The sequence below is a fragment of the Sinocyclocheilus anshuiensis genome, unplaced genomic scaffold (genome assembly GCF_001515605.1).
Source record: "Sinocyclocheilus anshuiensis isolate Anshui unplaced genomic scaffold, SAMN03320099.WGS_v1.1 scaffold1023, whole genome shotgun sequence".
Taxonomy (NCBI): Eukaryota; Metazoa; Chordata; class Actinopteri; order Cypriniformes; family Cyprinidae; genus Sinocyclocheilus; species Sinocyclocheilus anshuiensis.
In genome coordinates this window covers 355,045-370,974 of record NW_015546084.1, presented here as the reverse complement: position 1 = coordinate 370,974, position 15,930 = coordinate 355,045, and the positions used below count along the sequence as shown (strand labels likewise).

General features: G+C 36.2%; 1 protein-coding gene across 1 annotated transcript in view; it reads left to right on the top strand.

Annotated features, from left to right (window-relative positions):
• Positions 1 to 15,930, top strand: part of LOC107699966 (pyruvate carboxylase, mitochondrial-like) — a 124,040-nt gene that overhangs the window by 86,476 nt on the left and 21,634 nt on the right. Inside the window, exon 11 of the mRNA XM_016501430.1 lies at positions 1,409 to 1,591. Within this exon, the coding sequence (XP_016356916.1) occupies positions 1,409 to 1,591 (183 nt within the window). The remainder of the gene's footprint in view (positions 1 to 1,408; positions 1,592 to 15,930) is intronic.

The window sequence follows — 15,930 nt, the reverse complement described above, 5'->3', positions numbered from 1 at the left end:
TATTGCCTGCACACTCCCCTGAGGTACTTGTGTCGACGGTTGCTCTATTTTTGCAGGATGAATGTTTGTACAGTTCAAGGGGCAGCTCTCTGCGAAATGTTAGATTTTAAAATTGTTGCTTTTTTTTTTTACCTCCCGCTTAGGTAAGCGGCTGAGGGCCGCCTCCTGTGCCTCACCCTGAAGAGCTGTTTTGTTAAATCACTCAGTTGCACCTTTAAACACGCCATTCAAACCCTTCAATGCACACGGCATATTTTGAGATCATGTGCGAAGCATTTCAACAGCCAATTTTACCTGTTCACCTTTGAGTAACTACGCCCATCAGTGCCACTCATGCAAAATCCCCTGTCCCTTCTGTGTTTATTTATGGAAATTAGATGTTTTCTGAGAACAGTTTAGAACTCTTGAGCGCCACTGAACACATTTCACCGTATTTAAATGCATTTCGCAGAATTTGCCTCAGAAATACTTCTTAGAATGTTCACTAACATGAACCAAACAGCTGTTAGTTTGAGGTGATATATTAGCAACAGTCAAATGAAAATAAAATAGTATCCAATTTTATTTTCAGCTGAAAAATGCATGTCTTATATAAAGATATTTTAGAGAAAATTAGAAATTGGTTAAAAAAAGATTATGTAAATTAGAAGACCAGCTGGCTTTTATGTAATGATCATGACTCATTAAGTGCATAACATTACATTCAATGCAAAAAATATTATAATTATTAAGTAGTAATATTTTGCAATTAATTAATACATTTATTTATTTATACATTTTGTAATGTTTTATTTATTATTATTTCATATGTACAGGGGAAAATTAAGTAGATTGAGTCTAAAACAATTGCTGCAACTATATAATGTTAGAAATAAGAGCAGAAAATCTTGAGCTGGCTTTTCTGTAACAATTTATTCAAATACATAAATTCATAGCCGAAATTGTTATTATTATTATGTAATCATATTTTATATATTATTTTTTATATAATGTTAAAACAATCATTATTTTAGAGGTGCAGGGAAAAATTAAGCAGCTGGATTGGCTGTGAAAAAACACTGAAAACAACTAATTCTTCCAGTCTTGACAACTGTATTGATTATAATGGGTGTGACTAATTTAGTAAATCATGATGTGTCGGTTGCATCTGGTGTAATTTACCTATAGACTGTTTTTAGTTATCCTAAATTACTTTTCCTCAAGTATGAAAATAATGTGTAAAAATAAAATGTAAAGGTGCTAAAAGTCAAGGCGAAGTGTCAAATATAAAAAGGGTGTTTGCTGTATACCATTTAAAATGTTGTCTTTAGTATTACATCCTGACTCTTTCAAGTGCAGTCCCTCCAGCACGTACATGAAGATTAATCTGAATCTGTATTCTGACCATCCTTTTCTTTCTCTGGGGCAGGTCTTTCGCAGTGGAGAGGGCATGGGTATCAGGCTGGACAGCGCATCTGCTTTCCAGGGTGCTGTCATCTCCCCTCATTACGATTCCCTCCTGGTGAAAGTCATCGCCAGTGGAAAGGATCTGCCGGCGGCCTCTGCCAAAATGAGCCGAGCTTTAGCGGAGTTCCGCGTCCGGGGGGTCAAGGTAAGCCTTTTCTTGACAACAGTGCTTGCATAAACGATCAGGGGCAGCATGAGTGTGATCAGTGGAGACCTTTGGAAATCGCTTCGGTTGCACCTTTAAAGGTGCTGTGGTTTCAAAAATAAACTGAAATTGTGTGTGGCGTTATTATAGTGTGCTGGTCAAATACGTAGATTTTTTTTTAGAGCAAATGTTATGCATTCTGTTAATTCCTTTAGATAAAATGCAGCTTTGCTCATGAATATTAATCATGTTGGCAGCATCTAATTAATATTCAGTATGCTCAGTAGTCCTCGCCTTAATATAATGCCAGCTACGCTCCTGGTCAGAGCGCACTATGCCAAAAATGATAACTTCCTTTGAAAAAGCAAGCATGACAGGAGCACAGGAAGCCTGACGTGACAAACTGAGACAGAGTAAGCGATCAGACGGGAAGTGGTTTATTTTCGTGATGGAACCTATGGATTCCCTTTCCCCCTGTTAAATGTGTTGTTCTTTTGAAACACATCTGAGCAGCAGACACTTCACGGTCTTGTCACCCATCATGCTGGTTGCCATCTGAGGCTCTGATCAGATCTTGAGTGAGCTGGAGCTAAAACATTGCCATTTTGAAGATCTTGAGTTTTCTTTCCCTTTTTTAAAATCTCCCACACATAAGCCTGAACACACTGGATGAGTCAGGTTAGAACGTAAATGGTAACATGCACGTATAATATGTATTTATCAGCATAATGTGATCAGAGTTGAAGTAATGGCACTAATGGCACTCTCGGATAAAGGGTGCAGACCTCACCATTTTCTGATGTGCCGCTTTTGGAGGAAGGGAGGGGTGCAGATGAGAGAAGTTGTCATGGAGTGTTTGCACTTAATCAGCCTGAATAACATAAATGTGTTTACATAAACCATTAGGGAAGGAGCTTTTCCTGTAAGCATCTTCAGAAGTTAGTTTTGGAGACTATTAAGAAAATCTGTCTTTGTTTTGCTTGCTTTAATCGGAGAGTATTCAGAATGCTGCATTTTATTTGGGATGAAACAAGGATGTAGACTGTAAAAACTGAGCTGTCTATAAAGGGAAGGATTTAAAGAAATGGTTCACTCAAAATTAAAATTGTAAACTTTTACCATGCATGGCATTAAGGTACCTCTGTATTTTTTCTGAGGTGTATATAATAAGTTGTGGAAATTCGTTCTGTAATTTAGTGCTGCAGGGCTATTGCGTAACACCAAGATCATTGGCTTTCTCGTTAACATCAATGTCAAAATGTTTGAAGATGTCCAATCAAATTAAAGTAGGTGGGCTAAGCATGATTTCCAGACTGACTCTTCAGTTGACGGTTATAATGTGCGAAATATGACTTAATATTTGTCAGCTGTTTTACAATAGAAATGGTAAATGACTGGCAGAATTAATCAGGGATTCAAAATAATAAACATTATCTAATTTCCCTATTTTGAATTGAAAATATGTAATTTATGTGATTCATGTAATTCGTAATTGTCAATGTGCTGAGACAAGAAACACTAACAGAGCCGTTTACAGCATATTAGGCGTAAGATTAATAATGAATGTGCACATATTGTGAGTGAATTTAATAAACTTTAGTTACATTGCTTTCCTGGTAGCCTTTAGCAAATTCATTTCTAATATTCTAATAAAATGATTCATAAAACATACATATAAATATCAGTGGACCAAATGTTTGCTTTCTTCACTGACAGACGAAAATGAAAAGAATCTATTACTCAAAGTTCAGCTATGGGAGACTGAGTGAAATAAAAAGGTGAAGAGAAAGAGCAGATACTTATGGTTTTGGAACAACATGAGGGTGAGTCAGCGATGACAGAATTTAGATTTTTGGGTCAACTAATCCTTTAAGGTATCAAAGGCACGTGACATGAAGAATGTTCCAAAATGCAGACTGAATTAATTATGCTGCATCATAAAACATCCAAAGTCTTAATGCAGAATTGCGTGGGTTTTTTTGCAGGAAGGAAATCCCAGAATACATTGTGACACTCCGAAATAAAAAAATAAAATAAAAATGTTTTAATTTGACATGAAAATGAATAAATATTTGTGTATCTTCATGATTATTAGAGCATTATGTTGTTAGATTAGCAGCAAGTTTGATAAACCTGTTTCTTGGCTAGTCAAGTTTCCCCTTCGGAGTGCTTTTTGTCTAGCATGCAGAGTTACATGTTGGACAAAGCCGAACTACAGTCACATTATTTAGGACCTGTTCAGGTGAAGGGCGATAACTTTAATGATAACTATAAAGTGTTAATAATCATTCTAATTCTTTGAAAATAGGAAAGTCAACACTGTATTGAATGATAAAAACATTAGCTCCTTTTACACAGTCTTTACTGGTAAATGAACGGTAAATTACCATTAAGAGATTATGCGTGAACAGGATCTTTTCAAAAATATTGGGTGATCCTTCTTGCAATTTACCAGTATGAGAAGTTGTAATATTACCAGTAAATTTCCAGTAATCTGCTATGTGTGAACGCAGAATGAGATTACCAGTATGAGCACGTACAACGTCAGAATGCGCTGACAAATAAGTCTGCTTTGGGCCAATCATAAAATTCTTATGGAGATGGCATGATTACTCTGAGCTATTTACAGTGAACTCTGCTGCTTTTTATTAGTTTTTCTATGTAAATATGCCCTAGATGGACACCGTTGCACTATGTCTTGCAGCTTTTTCAACGTGTCGCGCTCAAGACCCTGCCTTATTTTCTATTCATCAGTGCTGCGACTCTACAACTGAATAATATTATGCGTATCTCATGGTTATAAGAGCAAAAATGCGTTCTGTTTGATCATCCCCTTATGCCACTATGTCACTCAGACTTCAAAAATGTAGTCAAATTGGACAGATGTTGAAATTAAAGTGCTTCGACTCATGTGGGCGAATGAAGACAACGGCGCAGCTAAAAGATCATTTCAGATCAGAAAGATCATTTCCTATGTCTGACATTACAGAATTTACCGGTATTTGGTGTTGATGTGTGAATGGTCTCTTTACCGGTAAAAAGCTAGAATGCTGTTGCCTGTGTGAACAGCATTTTTGTGTATTTACCGGTCAAGTCATTCTGGCAATTTTACGGTAATTAACCGGGATTGCTGTGTGAAAGAGACTATTGACAGATTCCATCTGACTTTAAAGAGCTTGGACATTTAAAGAAGATAACAAAAATAAACAGAACATTATTGTGTGTTGGTGTGGGCACTAATATAGTTATTGTTATCGTTATCTTTATGATTATCATTCTTGGTGTGATCGAGCCTTTAGTCCGACTTCACAAAAAACAAACTAAAGCATTTGCACTCTCGAAATAATGTGCAGAAATGGTACCTTTAGGGGTACAACAGCTCTTTAAAGATTCATAGTAGTAACATAAAGGTACATATTACTGTTCTAAGGTACTAAAGACATACCGTATGGGGGTATATTAAATACAAAGTTGCCCCAGTAACCGGCTGTTGTACCCCTAAAGGTACAATTTATGCACTTTTTTTCTGACAGTGTACCTGACATAGCCATTTCTAAGGACTTTTGTTTGTTTTAGTCTGACTGAAATTAAACTTTTAAAGTGCATGTAAACAGACTTAATTATGAGGTTTGCTTTCAGTTCGATTGCTGTTTATGTAGGCAGCTCAATAGGTTTTGTGTGTGAGGAGAGACAGATGTATCCTGGTGCAGCTAAGCTTTGAAGAGTCGGCCATCAGGTGTTTCGAAACTAGATGCAAAAGCGCCTGTTTGGCAATATTTTGGATTTTGAAAAGCCTGTTGACTTTTGCCGTTTAAGGTGATTTTGGAAGTTTTAACATTTGTTTCTTATTTAATTGGTTTCACATTGTTTGCTGATTTTTACTTTATCTAAACTTCACACGTCGATTAACCGGTGGGAAAATTTCCTCACCGTCACAACCCTACCATCAGGGAAGCTTTTAAAGCTCCGCATCATTTTTTCGACCACTTCACTGTTCCTCCTAGCACATTCTCTCTCAGCGTAATCTCCCTCCCAGCTTGCCCTGTGCACAAATCTTAAAAATTGCTCCAACATGACTTTAAATATCTTTCAAGATGATTTTTTTTTCCTCGCCGGGAAAGATCTGCTGTCCATTCGCTCGTGTTTCTCTCATCTAAATTCCCCCTCAGCCAGAGTAAAGTTTGTGACAGAACATCTCTGAAAATTGCCTTGCACCGACTCTGTCATTCCACCCCAATATTTCTCTTTCCGCCTCTCCGCACCTTGCGCTCTCTACAATCAGCAAAGTACTCGATTACCCTGTGGGCCGCATTCCCAAGCGTGACTAGAGAACCTGGCCTCGGAAGAATTCAGAGAATCACTTCAAGCTGCTAGGCGTCATGGCCGGAGCTTGAGCTGTGCTGCGGCCTGCTTGTTTTTAATGAAGACTGATGAAGTGTGCTCCAGGATATGCGCGAAGTTCAAACCTCTCCTGCTGCCTTAATTTACAGGCTTAGTCTTCCTTCCACATTTGATTAATCTTGCTCTCTCGTCTTCGCCGCATTAACACACCATAGTTTTTTTTCGCACGATTGCTTATCTATTTTTCTATCTCTCTCTTTTTATCGCTTTCTCCATTGCTCACTTGTTCCCGACCCTGTGCTCGGCAGGAGGGAGGCCGCTCTTCTCCTTTGAGGCTTCGGAACTCCCTTGTTTTTATTAGGCATCTTCAAATAGCCAATTTATCTAGTACCGCCTCCACAACATTTAATTAACTCTTCAAATAATGGACTGTGGTTATGCCATCCATTTGCAGAGGTAGAATGGAGAAACCAGTATCTATCTGGCTCATTGGGTGTGTTGTTTGCCAGAGATCTGGATCAGGACTTGTGGACATCAGAAGTAGTAATGGAAGACAACTACTAATTACTAATTTGTCATTTAAGGTATTCTTTTTATCCACGGCGAGTTACTAGTGCACTGGCAGGGTAAAGGTGTGAATTATGGGGTGTTTTTAGATGTCTGACCGTCACAATTAAGGCCCAAAGGAATACAAGATGTTCGATGAATCTTAGGAGTGTGTATTTCAGTATGTTTCAACAACATACAGCAGTTTCAAACAATGATTCTGAAGTTAGATTACACGTTAGTTAGAATTAGACAAGACGTGTTCGCCTGAGGAGGTTACCATAGCAACAGCAGTCTGCTTGAGCAGTTTTTGTTAGGATCAGTTTCAGATGATACATGAAAAACAAGTACTCTCGTTATTTATCACTTTGTTATAGAGTTGCACATCAGCAATATATCACCAAAACCAGTTGCGGGGGACAAACCTTAACCAACCGCGCCTAGAAACTTTTAGATAGGCATGTTTTGAATTTGAATCTAAAACCTTTTATTTACCAGTTATGTAAAGCTGGAATTTTGCAATGTCACTGTGGGTGTGGTTGCGCAGGGCTGTAAACACTAGACAATAATTAGACAGCCAAATTGTTCCCCTAATATTTGATATTCTTGAGGCTGTTCTGCAGCACCTCATTATGTACTGATCTGTTTGTTGTTGACAAAATGTGTAAATGTTATGTTTTTGGACTGGTTAGCCTCAACTACGGTGGCCGAGAGAGCTCAATGTGCTGCAAATGAAAATAAAGACACATGCAAATAGAAAAACACCAGCAAATTAAGAAAACATCTTCATCGGTTTGACAACACATGTCCTGCAAGTACTCACAATGTGACCAAATACAGAAATGTGCTGCCAGTATTCGCAGCACAACCAAATACAGAAACGTGCTGCAAATACTCACAACACAACCAAGTAGAAGAAACATGCTGCAAATACTCACAACACAATCAAATAGAGAAACGCGCTGCAAATACGCTTATCAATGCATATCAATGTCTACTCTGAAAGGTGAAATTTTTATTTTAACTTCATGATCATATGATTCCTTAGCTTTTTTGGAAATGATTAGCCTAAATAAGCTGACGAAACACAATTACTATAACTTTGCAATGTTATGTAAGCTGGCTACACTGTAAAAAAAATCTGTGACATTTACAGTAAAATACCGGCAGAGGTGTCATGCAGGGAATTCTGGGAGTGTCAATTTACGGTTTTTCACTGTAAATTATACAATGACTTTTTCTTTTTCACTTCCCAAAAAAAAAAAAAGTAATTAAATGTAATTACAGTTATTCATCGTATATAGTATAGAAAGTTACTGATAACCAATTAACAGGTTTTTACTGTAGCATTTTTACAGTCTTTTACTGTTAAAATACAACAATTTTTTACAGTGTAACTTACTAATTAACAAAATTTACTAACTTATTAATTAACTAAATTAACCATGGTTTTACTATAAAAAAACTTGGTCATTATAGTTTTTGCTACATTAACCATAGTTTAACCATATTTGCACTACTGTGGTTATACAAAGGGTAATCAATATGCCAAAAAACATGGTTACGACACTTAATTTGCTGGTTCTTTTTCTATTTGCATTTGTTTTCTTAAGTTGCAGCACGATGAGCTATCTCAGCCACCGTACTCCGCAGTCTAACAGTAAATGTCAAAATGACTGAGATGGCCAATAAAATCAAAGAGGTGGGCTTTACTCTTCATAAAGGCTGAAAATCCAGTGCACCACTTCAGTTTTGACAGAGAAAGAATGCAAGTTGTAAAGAAGAAGCGAAACATTTAACAAATACAAAAATAATGAAATGCAAACTACTCAAATTGTCAAATTTTCTTTTGAATTAAAAAATGTTGACTTTAGAAAATATTTACGTGAAACAGAAAAATATAAAAAAAATAATTGTGTGAATCTTGTATTTCATAATTGAATGTGATTGTGACTTTTTTTTAAAGCTTTTTTGAGCTTTTTTAAGCATATTAGGCATATGATTAAGAGTGAATGTGTGCATATTTTAAAAATCCATTCAAATCCTTAAAAAAAAAAAAGACAACTACCATACTATACACTATACAGTATTGTTTAGCATGTGAATTGTAGTGGACAACTGCAAATCGGATGTACAAAACCAATACTTTTTCCTTGAGCTTTTTCTCCAGTGGCGAGAACAAGGTTAAAGAATTTAGTAGAGCATGCAAGGTTATAAGGAAATTAGTTTTTTTATTATTAATTTCATTTCATTCCTGTTCTTTCACTTTCATAACTTTTTGAACCTCAGACTCCCTCATCTCTATGTGTGCTTTTAGCATTATTCAGTTTCAGGAATATGATTCTTTCTTTTTCACTCCTGAAATATTCAAATATATTTTGGTCAGAATGTCTTAATAGCTTGTTTTTCTGTAAATATGATGTAATATGATCATGTATGCCTGTGCCCATACACTTAGTGGTCTGCCACAGTCTCTGGCTATTAAAAAACCCTCACATTCAAGCTCTGTAACACCATGGGTAGCTCTTGCATGTTGTGAATTGCTTTGTTGGCCATTGTAGAAAACTTCAAATGCTAAGAACAGAATTCCGGACAGATGTTTAAAGAAACAGGCTGTTTCTTTTAGAAATAATCTCAATTAGAAACCGCAGGGCATAGCAAGAGGCGAAACGATTGGAGCCAAGGCTACGTTCCTGGTTCTAACAGTTCTCTGTGATTAAATAAAAGCCTGAATGTTTCATTATGTTTTCTAGCAATGTCCTGCTGGCTTTGAAAGGCCCCTGCTGAGCAAGCCAAGTTTTATATAGATCTAAAAGAAGTTGTCATGTTCGCTGAACATTTAGTTCTTTTAGTGTCATCCTCCCATGCCTTGCCGTTTGCTTTTTGTCTTTTTCTTTCTTTTTTTATTTGCAGTGCCTCTTTCTTTCTTGTGTTTGCAGTACTTCCTCTCTGTGAGGGCGGCTTTTATATGATATCAGGATATGTTCATCACTGTCAGGAAGTTGAGCCGTGTCAAGAGCCTGGAGGCCGTATCAAATGAGGGTAGAAGCTGCGGAGAGTGAAAGACATTGTGAGAATAGGGGAGAGTGTGTCTGCATGAAGGCATCAGAAGAAGACTGATGGAAGCTGACAAACATTAAGAACCCTAGAGAGAAGGAGGGTGTATGCAGTAAGAAAAAAAAACAGGAGACGCTCTCTCGCTCTAAGTAAATATGTGAAATTGAATGAGGACGCAAACTCAAATACACCATCCTGTTCTCCCTGGAGTCACGGTCATGAGTCTGAAGTGTGTTTGTCCTTTCACAGTCATCATGGCCTTTTCCCCTTCTATCACAGTAGAGATGGTCTTCTTTAGTATGAGGCACTTTCCATGAAAATGGTACAAAATATGGACCGAAACTCTTAAAAACAATGTTTTTTCTTTGTCAACAAATTGTTAACTTCAAGAGTTCAAACTAATGTCAGATTATCTGTTTTATTTCTGTTCAATTCCTTTGACGTTTGCCATTTTGGCAACCCTGTAACCAAAATTTGGAATGTTTTTAAATGTATTTCGAAACCTTAATTGTGTAATTTCTTAGAAATATGCATGAAATAAACATTAAAAAATTGCTAGAATGAGTAACAGGGTAGCACATGTAGTGTAAATGAAGCTGTTGCTAAATAGCGATTGGCTAGTTTGGGACCAAATGTTAGTTCGTAGCAGTGTTGGGCGATGTGCTCAATTGTCATGTTTTATCGTCAGCCTGTGAGATTGCCGATACACAATATTATTGTGCAAATTTATTTAATTATTTATTTACTAGTTTCATTGCCAGAAAGTGAACCAACTCCAGTGTAAGGCTAAAAGCCTAATGTTTTTAATGTGACTGAATTTGTATTTAACATAACAATTTAATAAAAACATTGTAAGTTACTAATTGTAATGCTTACATTTCCTCAAAAAGCAGCTACAGAAAATGAGCAAAGAACATTTACCTTACCAAAGAACATCATAACTGACTTCAATCTAGTGCAAGTATATGCATTTTAAACACACTTCCGTTATAATCGGTGAAGCTATCTACACTGAATGTGGAATAAATCTCTTATACTTACATTGCACATACATCTGCCCTTTGTTGTTTATGATGAGAATTTGCGAGTCAGAATTCAGTCACAAAACTCTGCTGTTTCAGTGATGACTCATCTGAACGCATGTAATTGACCATTGCATTCATAAAATCAACAGAATCATGTGTGATTGGTTAGAACACACAACACTGTAAAAACACGGAAAAAGAGATATGATGAAACAAATAAGCCCTAATATAATATTAGATAGTATTAATAATAATAATAGTAATAATAATAATTGTCTCGCTATCATTAGAGGTATCAGGCACAGGCGATATGTCTGACTATCGTCAATACACAATACTATCGTCTATCGGCATTGCCCTAGTTCGTAGTTGTTAATGAACTTAATACCATAAATTGCCATAAGTTAAAGAAAAATAATAGTTCAATAATTTTATTTTTACATCTGGGTAGCAGGCTTGAGCTGTTCATCTTGATGAATACAGTCAGTGCCACAGTTTGTGAAAAAATGTAGAAAATTGTAGATTTACTACTTTACCACTTTTACCGTCATCCTATAGAAAGGGTCCAAATTTTTGGGTTTTGCAATGTTAAAAATGTGAGTGTTTTTTAATGGTGGGAAATCAAGCAGTAACATGGTTGTGTCAGATACGATGTTTTTGTTCTTTTAAATGAGTTAATGAGTTAAAGGATAAATGAGTTAAAGGATTAGTTGACTTTCATAATAAAAATGTCCTGATAATTTACTCACCACCATGTGATCCAAGATGTTCATGTCTTTCCTTCTTCATTTGAAGGTTTTTGAGGAAAACATTCCAGGATTCTTCTCCATATAGTGGACTTCAATGGGGATCAGCGGGTTGAAGGTCCAAATTGCAGTTTCAATGCAGCTTCAAAGGGCTCCCAGCCAAGGAATAAGAGTCTTATCTATCGAAACAATAGGTCATTTTCTAAAAAAGTAAAAATTTATATATCGTGTAGAGCCCTTTGAAGCTGCATTGAAACTATAATTTGGACCTTCAACCCATTGATCCCCATTGAAGTCCACTGTATGAAGAAAACTTTCCTCAAAAAAATAAATTTCTTTGCAACTGAAGAAAGACAGACATGAACATCTTGGATGACATGGGGGTGAGTAAATTATCAGGAATATTTTATTCTGGAAGTGAACTAATCCTTTAACGAAAAAGCTCTTTTTTTAACAACAAATAATAAAAAATCAGTTTAATCAGTTTCAAATAAAATATATTTCTATTTTGTTAAAATGTAATTTATTCCTGTGATTGCACAGCAGAATTTTCAGTAGTCATTACTCCAGTCTTTAGTGTCACATGATCCATCAAACAAACAAAAGGTCTTACTAAACCCAAACCTTTGAGCAGTAGTGTATCTGGTATATCTAACAGCAAACATAGGATTTGTGCCTCTATTGCTTAAAAAAACTAATTAGCATTTACCTTAATTTGTACCCTATTTATGATGGTATTGTCATTAACTTCTGGTAAAAAAAAAAAAGCTGAAGTATGAACGCTCACCTGGATGTTCACATCCATGATAGCTCCTTTATACTCCATTGGTTACAGAGCCAATGAGCCTTCTACTGGCCATAAAAGAGAGTAATTGATCTTTACCTACAACATCACGTGACCCTCATCTGTGCAGCACGGCGCCATAGAATCGATATCAAGCCTTACTGAGATGAAGACAATAGTTTTGAGATCACTTTGTGCAGCATTTATGGTCACCAGTGGATTTGTGAAGCCCATCTCAATGTGTCTGTGTCAGTTTTAGCTTCTAGTTGATTATGAGGCAGTGCGGTTGTCTTAAGAGATCGCAGGCCATGTAGTGTAAGCGTTGTCTCTGTCGGCTTCTCTCAACATTACTGCTGAACAAGCCCTTCTAACGGCCTAGAGGTGTTCTTGTCAGAACCAGCCAGGTGCCTCCAGCTAGATGCTGCAGTTCTCCCATGAGGTTGCTGTTTCTGGTATCAGGGTGTCGTCACTCATAATCCTCAAGAAACTGCTTTTGGAAAATGGGAACTTGGAAGTTCTGACACTTTTCCTCAAAATTGCTGGTTATTATTGGTTTATCATTGAGAAATAGAAACAATGGTGGACAAGTACACTGTGAATTTTTTTTCATCAGTATTTTTGTGCCTTTTTCTTATTGTAAAAATTATGGCATTATGCAAATTTTCCCACATCGTGACGTAGACATGTGGGGGCGTGTTAGAACGAGCCATATACTGCTTTACAAGTTATTATAAACTTCAAATGTTGCACATGAGCTTCAAAATGAATATAGAATATACTTATTTTTTCATGTGCTAAATATTTAACGTGTCTTATTATGCAGTATATTTATACTTATTTTCTTACAATATATATATATATATATATATATATATATATATACACACACATATATTTAAGTATTTCTTAAAAAATATACATGTATGTGTGTGTATTATTTATATATCGATAAATATACACGGTACACAAATATATTATGAAAACACTGTTGTATATTCTAGTAATATTCCACAATATTATAAATATAAAATAAATGCAGCCCCATTGAGCATGAGACATTTCAAAAATATTTTTAAAATCTTACCAACCCCAAACTTTTGAACGGTACTATGTACTATGTATTAAGTATATCTTAATATCGTACGCAATTTCCTTTTCAAGTAAATTTATCTTATTTTAAACGTGTTGAGATATTTTTGTAATTACTGATTAATAAATGAGATTTGTTGTGCACAAGCTCATCTGAACCCCCACAAAGATGAACCATGAGAAAAAGTCTCTGATACGAGTGAGGTTTTCCTTCTCTGTGTCTGAAGAATCCAGAATGCATGTTATTGTGGATTATAGGAAAGCGAGACCAGTATATGAGCTAGATACAAAAGCAAAGGTGCACAGCTTGAGATGCCACGTGAATTACAAGTCCTTGGAACTAGTTGAGAGTATGTATACACCAGGATCTAAAAATCTGCGGCACGTTCAGTCTCCCACTCGACTCCATGAAACATAAAGGAGGTGCTCACAGGAGAACAGAATCAAAGGTTGATGAACAAAGAGCCTGCGTGAATAGAACACAGACCCCTCACAACCTAAGAGATATTAGTTAATGCTTTTTCAAAGTCCTGGCTAGCGGCACTGGCAGCTGAGGCCTATTATGAATGAGAAATCTTGCTACTGATGAAGAGAGAGTTACTTACAGTGAGAGCGAATGCACCCTGGGGGAACCCGGGAGGGCCGAGGGAGCTGACAGCTCGACCCTCCAACTGAAAAGTTCCTGTCAGACTCCCACACTCGCCCTGTCCCGATGGGAAGAGTGGTGGGCCTTGAAAAGATTGGGAGAGGAGGAAATGAAGGAGAGAGCAGACAGAGGTTACTGGGTATTTCTTGCTGGCAGGGGGTATAAGAGAAGAGGTGGTTGAAAAGTCACGGAGGTGGTGCTCTTCTGAAAGCTGTGTCTCTTTTGTCCCCTTTTCCTCTCACACTTCTCCGCCCTGCTTAAATTGACGGAAAAACAGGAACATCATGACCTGCAGGCGAAGAGAGAGGTGAGCAAGTCAAAATTCAGGCTTTGTGCTTGGTGTTAGGATTCTGAGAAGAGAGCCCTGACAGCAGGGGAGAATCAGAGGAACATACATACTGTACACTTTTGAGATTCAATCATTTGTCTATTTTTGAGCACAGAACTTGCTGTGAGCTGGTACTTTTTCCTAACATTATCAAGCAACATTAGCAACGGTTTTATTTACATAGTTATTTCTGTACTTTTATGGAACAGAACATTCAGCATATTTTTTCTTATTTTACTTTCATTTTATCTTTTTCTTTTTGATTTGCTCAAAGTTTTACTTGATTATGTTGTAGATTTTTGTTTTTAAATTGTGCAGCATTTTGGGTAAACAATTACATTAGCAACCAATTTTTGCAACCAAATAGTAAGCATTTTTTTATGTGCTTTAATTTTGTCTCCTTTGAATGTGAGGACTTGCTTAAGTTTTCTTGTTTTTGTCTAAATGAAATGGCATCAGCAATAATAATATTCAGCATTTTTGAAATTGCATTTTTTTTTTAATTAATTTTTTAATTAATATTTTAATTGTGCAGCATTTTGGGTAAACATGAAAATACATTTAGCAACCAGTTTTAGTAAAACAGAATATTCAATAATTTTTTTTTTCTTTTTGTATATGAGGATTTGCTCAGGTTTCCTTTTTTACGCAGTACTTAATTACAGTGGTGGAAAGAGTACTGAAAAAATATACTCAAGTAAAAGTACCATTACCTTCCAAAAAATGTAGTGTGAGTAGAGTAAAAGTACTTGTCCAAAAAACTACTTGAGTAAGAGTAAAAGAGTAGCCTATTTAAAAGTACTCATGAGTATTGAGTAGTGAGTACTGAGCTGTGGATTCTACCCCCTCATAATAAACGCTGTACACCGCAATTTATCCATTTTAAAAATGTTGTACATTCTGTAATTCACATTATCTTGTTTGTCATAAAGAATGAAGAATATCTATCATCCAGCAGTTTTAATTTTGACTGCCAACTCTTTAAAATACATCAAAACAGCACGGAAATAGTATTCAGTTGAAAAAAGATGAAAGTTATTTTCAGTACAATCATCCACATTTAAATCATAAAGTTTGAAAAAATAGATTTAAAATCATGTGTAAAGCCACTGAGACAGCATGCTGTTTTTGCACATAAAATATTCATGTTTAGAACAGTGCAAATACAAACACCATGAGAAACACATAGTTCAGCATTACACACCATGATATGGGTTAAAATGAGAGCCCATTTCTCTCCAAAACGGTGCCAGTTTTAGCGTTTTGCAATAAAGAAATAAAAATAACTAAACTTGATAATTTATGTTACAATTTTAACATAAATGCACATTGTTCTAGAAGGATGGCAAATTCATGCCATACCTTTTACACATTTACTCGAATTGGTATGCTGATAATACAATTTGTAAGGAAAAATGCATTCAATAGCGAGGTATTTCTGGGGAAACGTTTTCAAAGGAAAACACACACACACACACTCACATGTCTCTTTGCTGAGCCGCGGCGGTCTCGGTGAATCATCAGCATCCACAACTGAATGGAACAAAAAGTGTTGAACTTGAAAATTGTTTATGCGTGAGTGCACTTGCTAAATGAAAGCGTATTGTATAAAATCGATAAAAAAATGTAAATTAAAAAAACGTTTATTAACGAGCTGCAGTTTTATTACATCACGCGCTGGCACAGATGCAGTATATTAATGCCACGGGTCATCAATAAGGTGCAGATTTGGTCCTCGATTTGTGTTTCCAACACACTTTTTCACAGCGCGCATCAC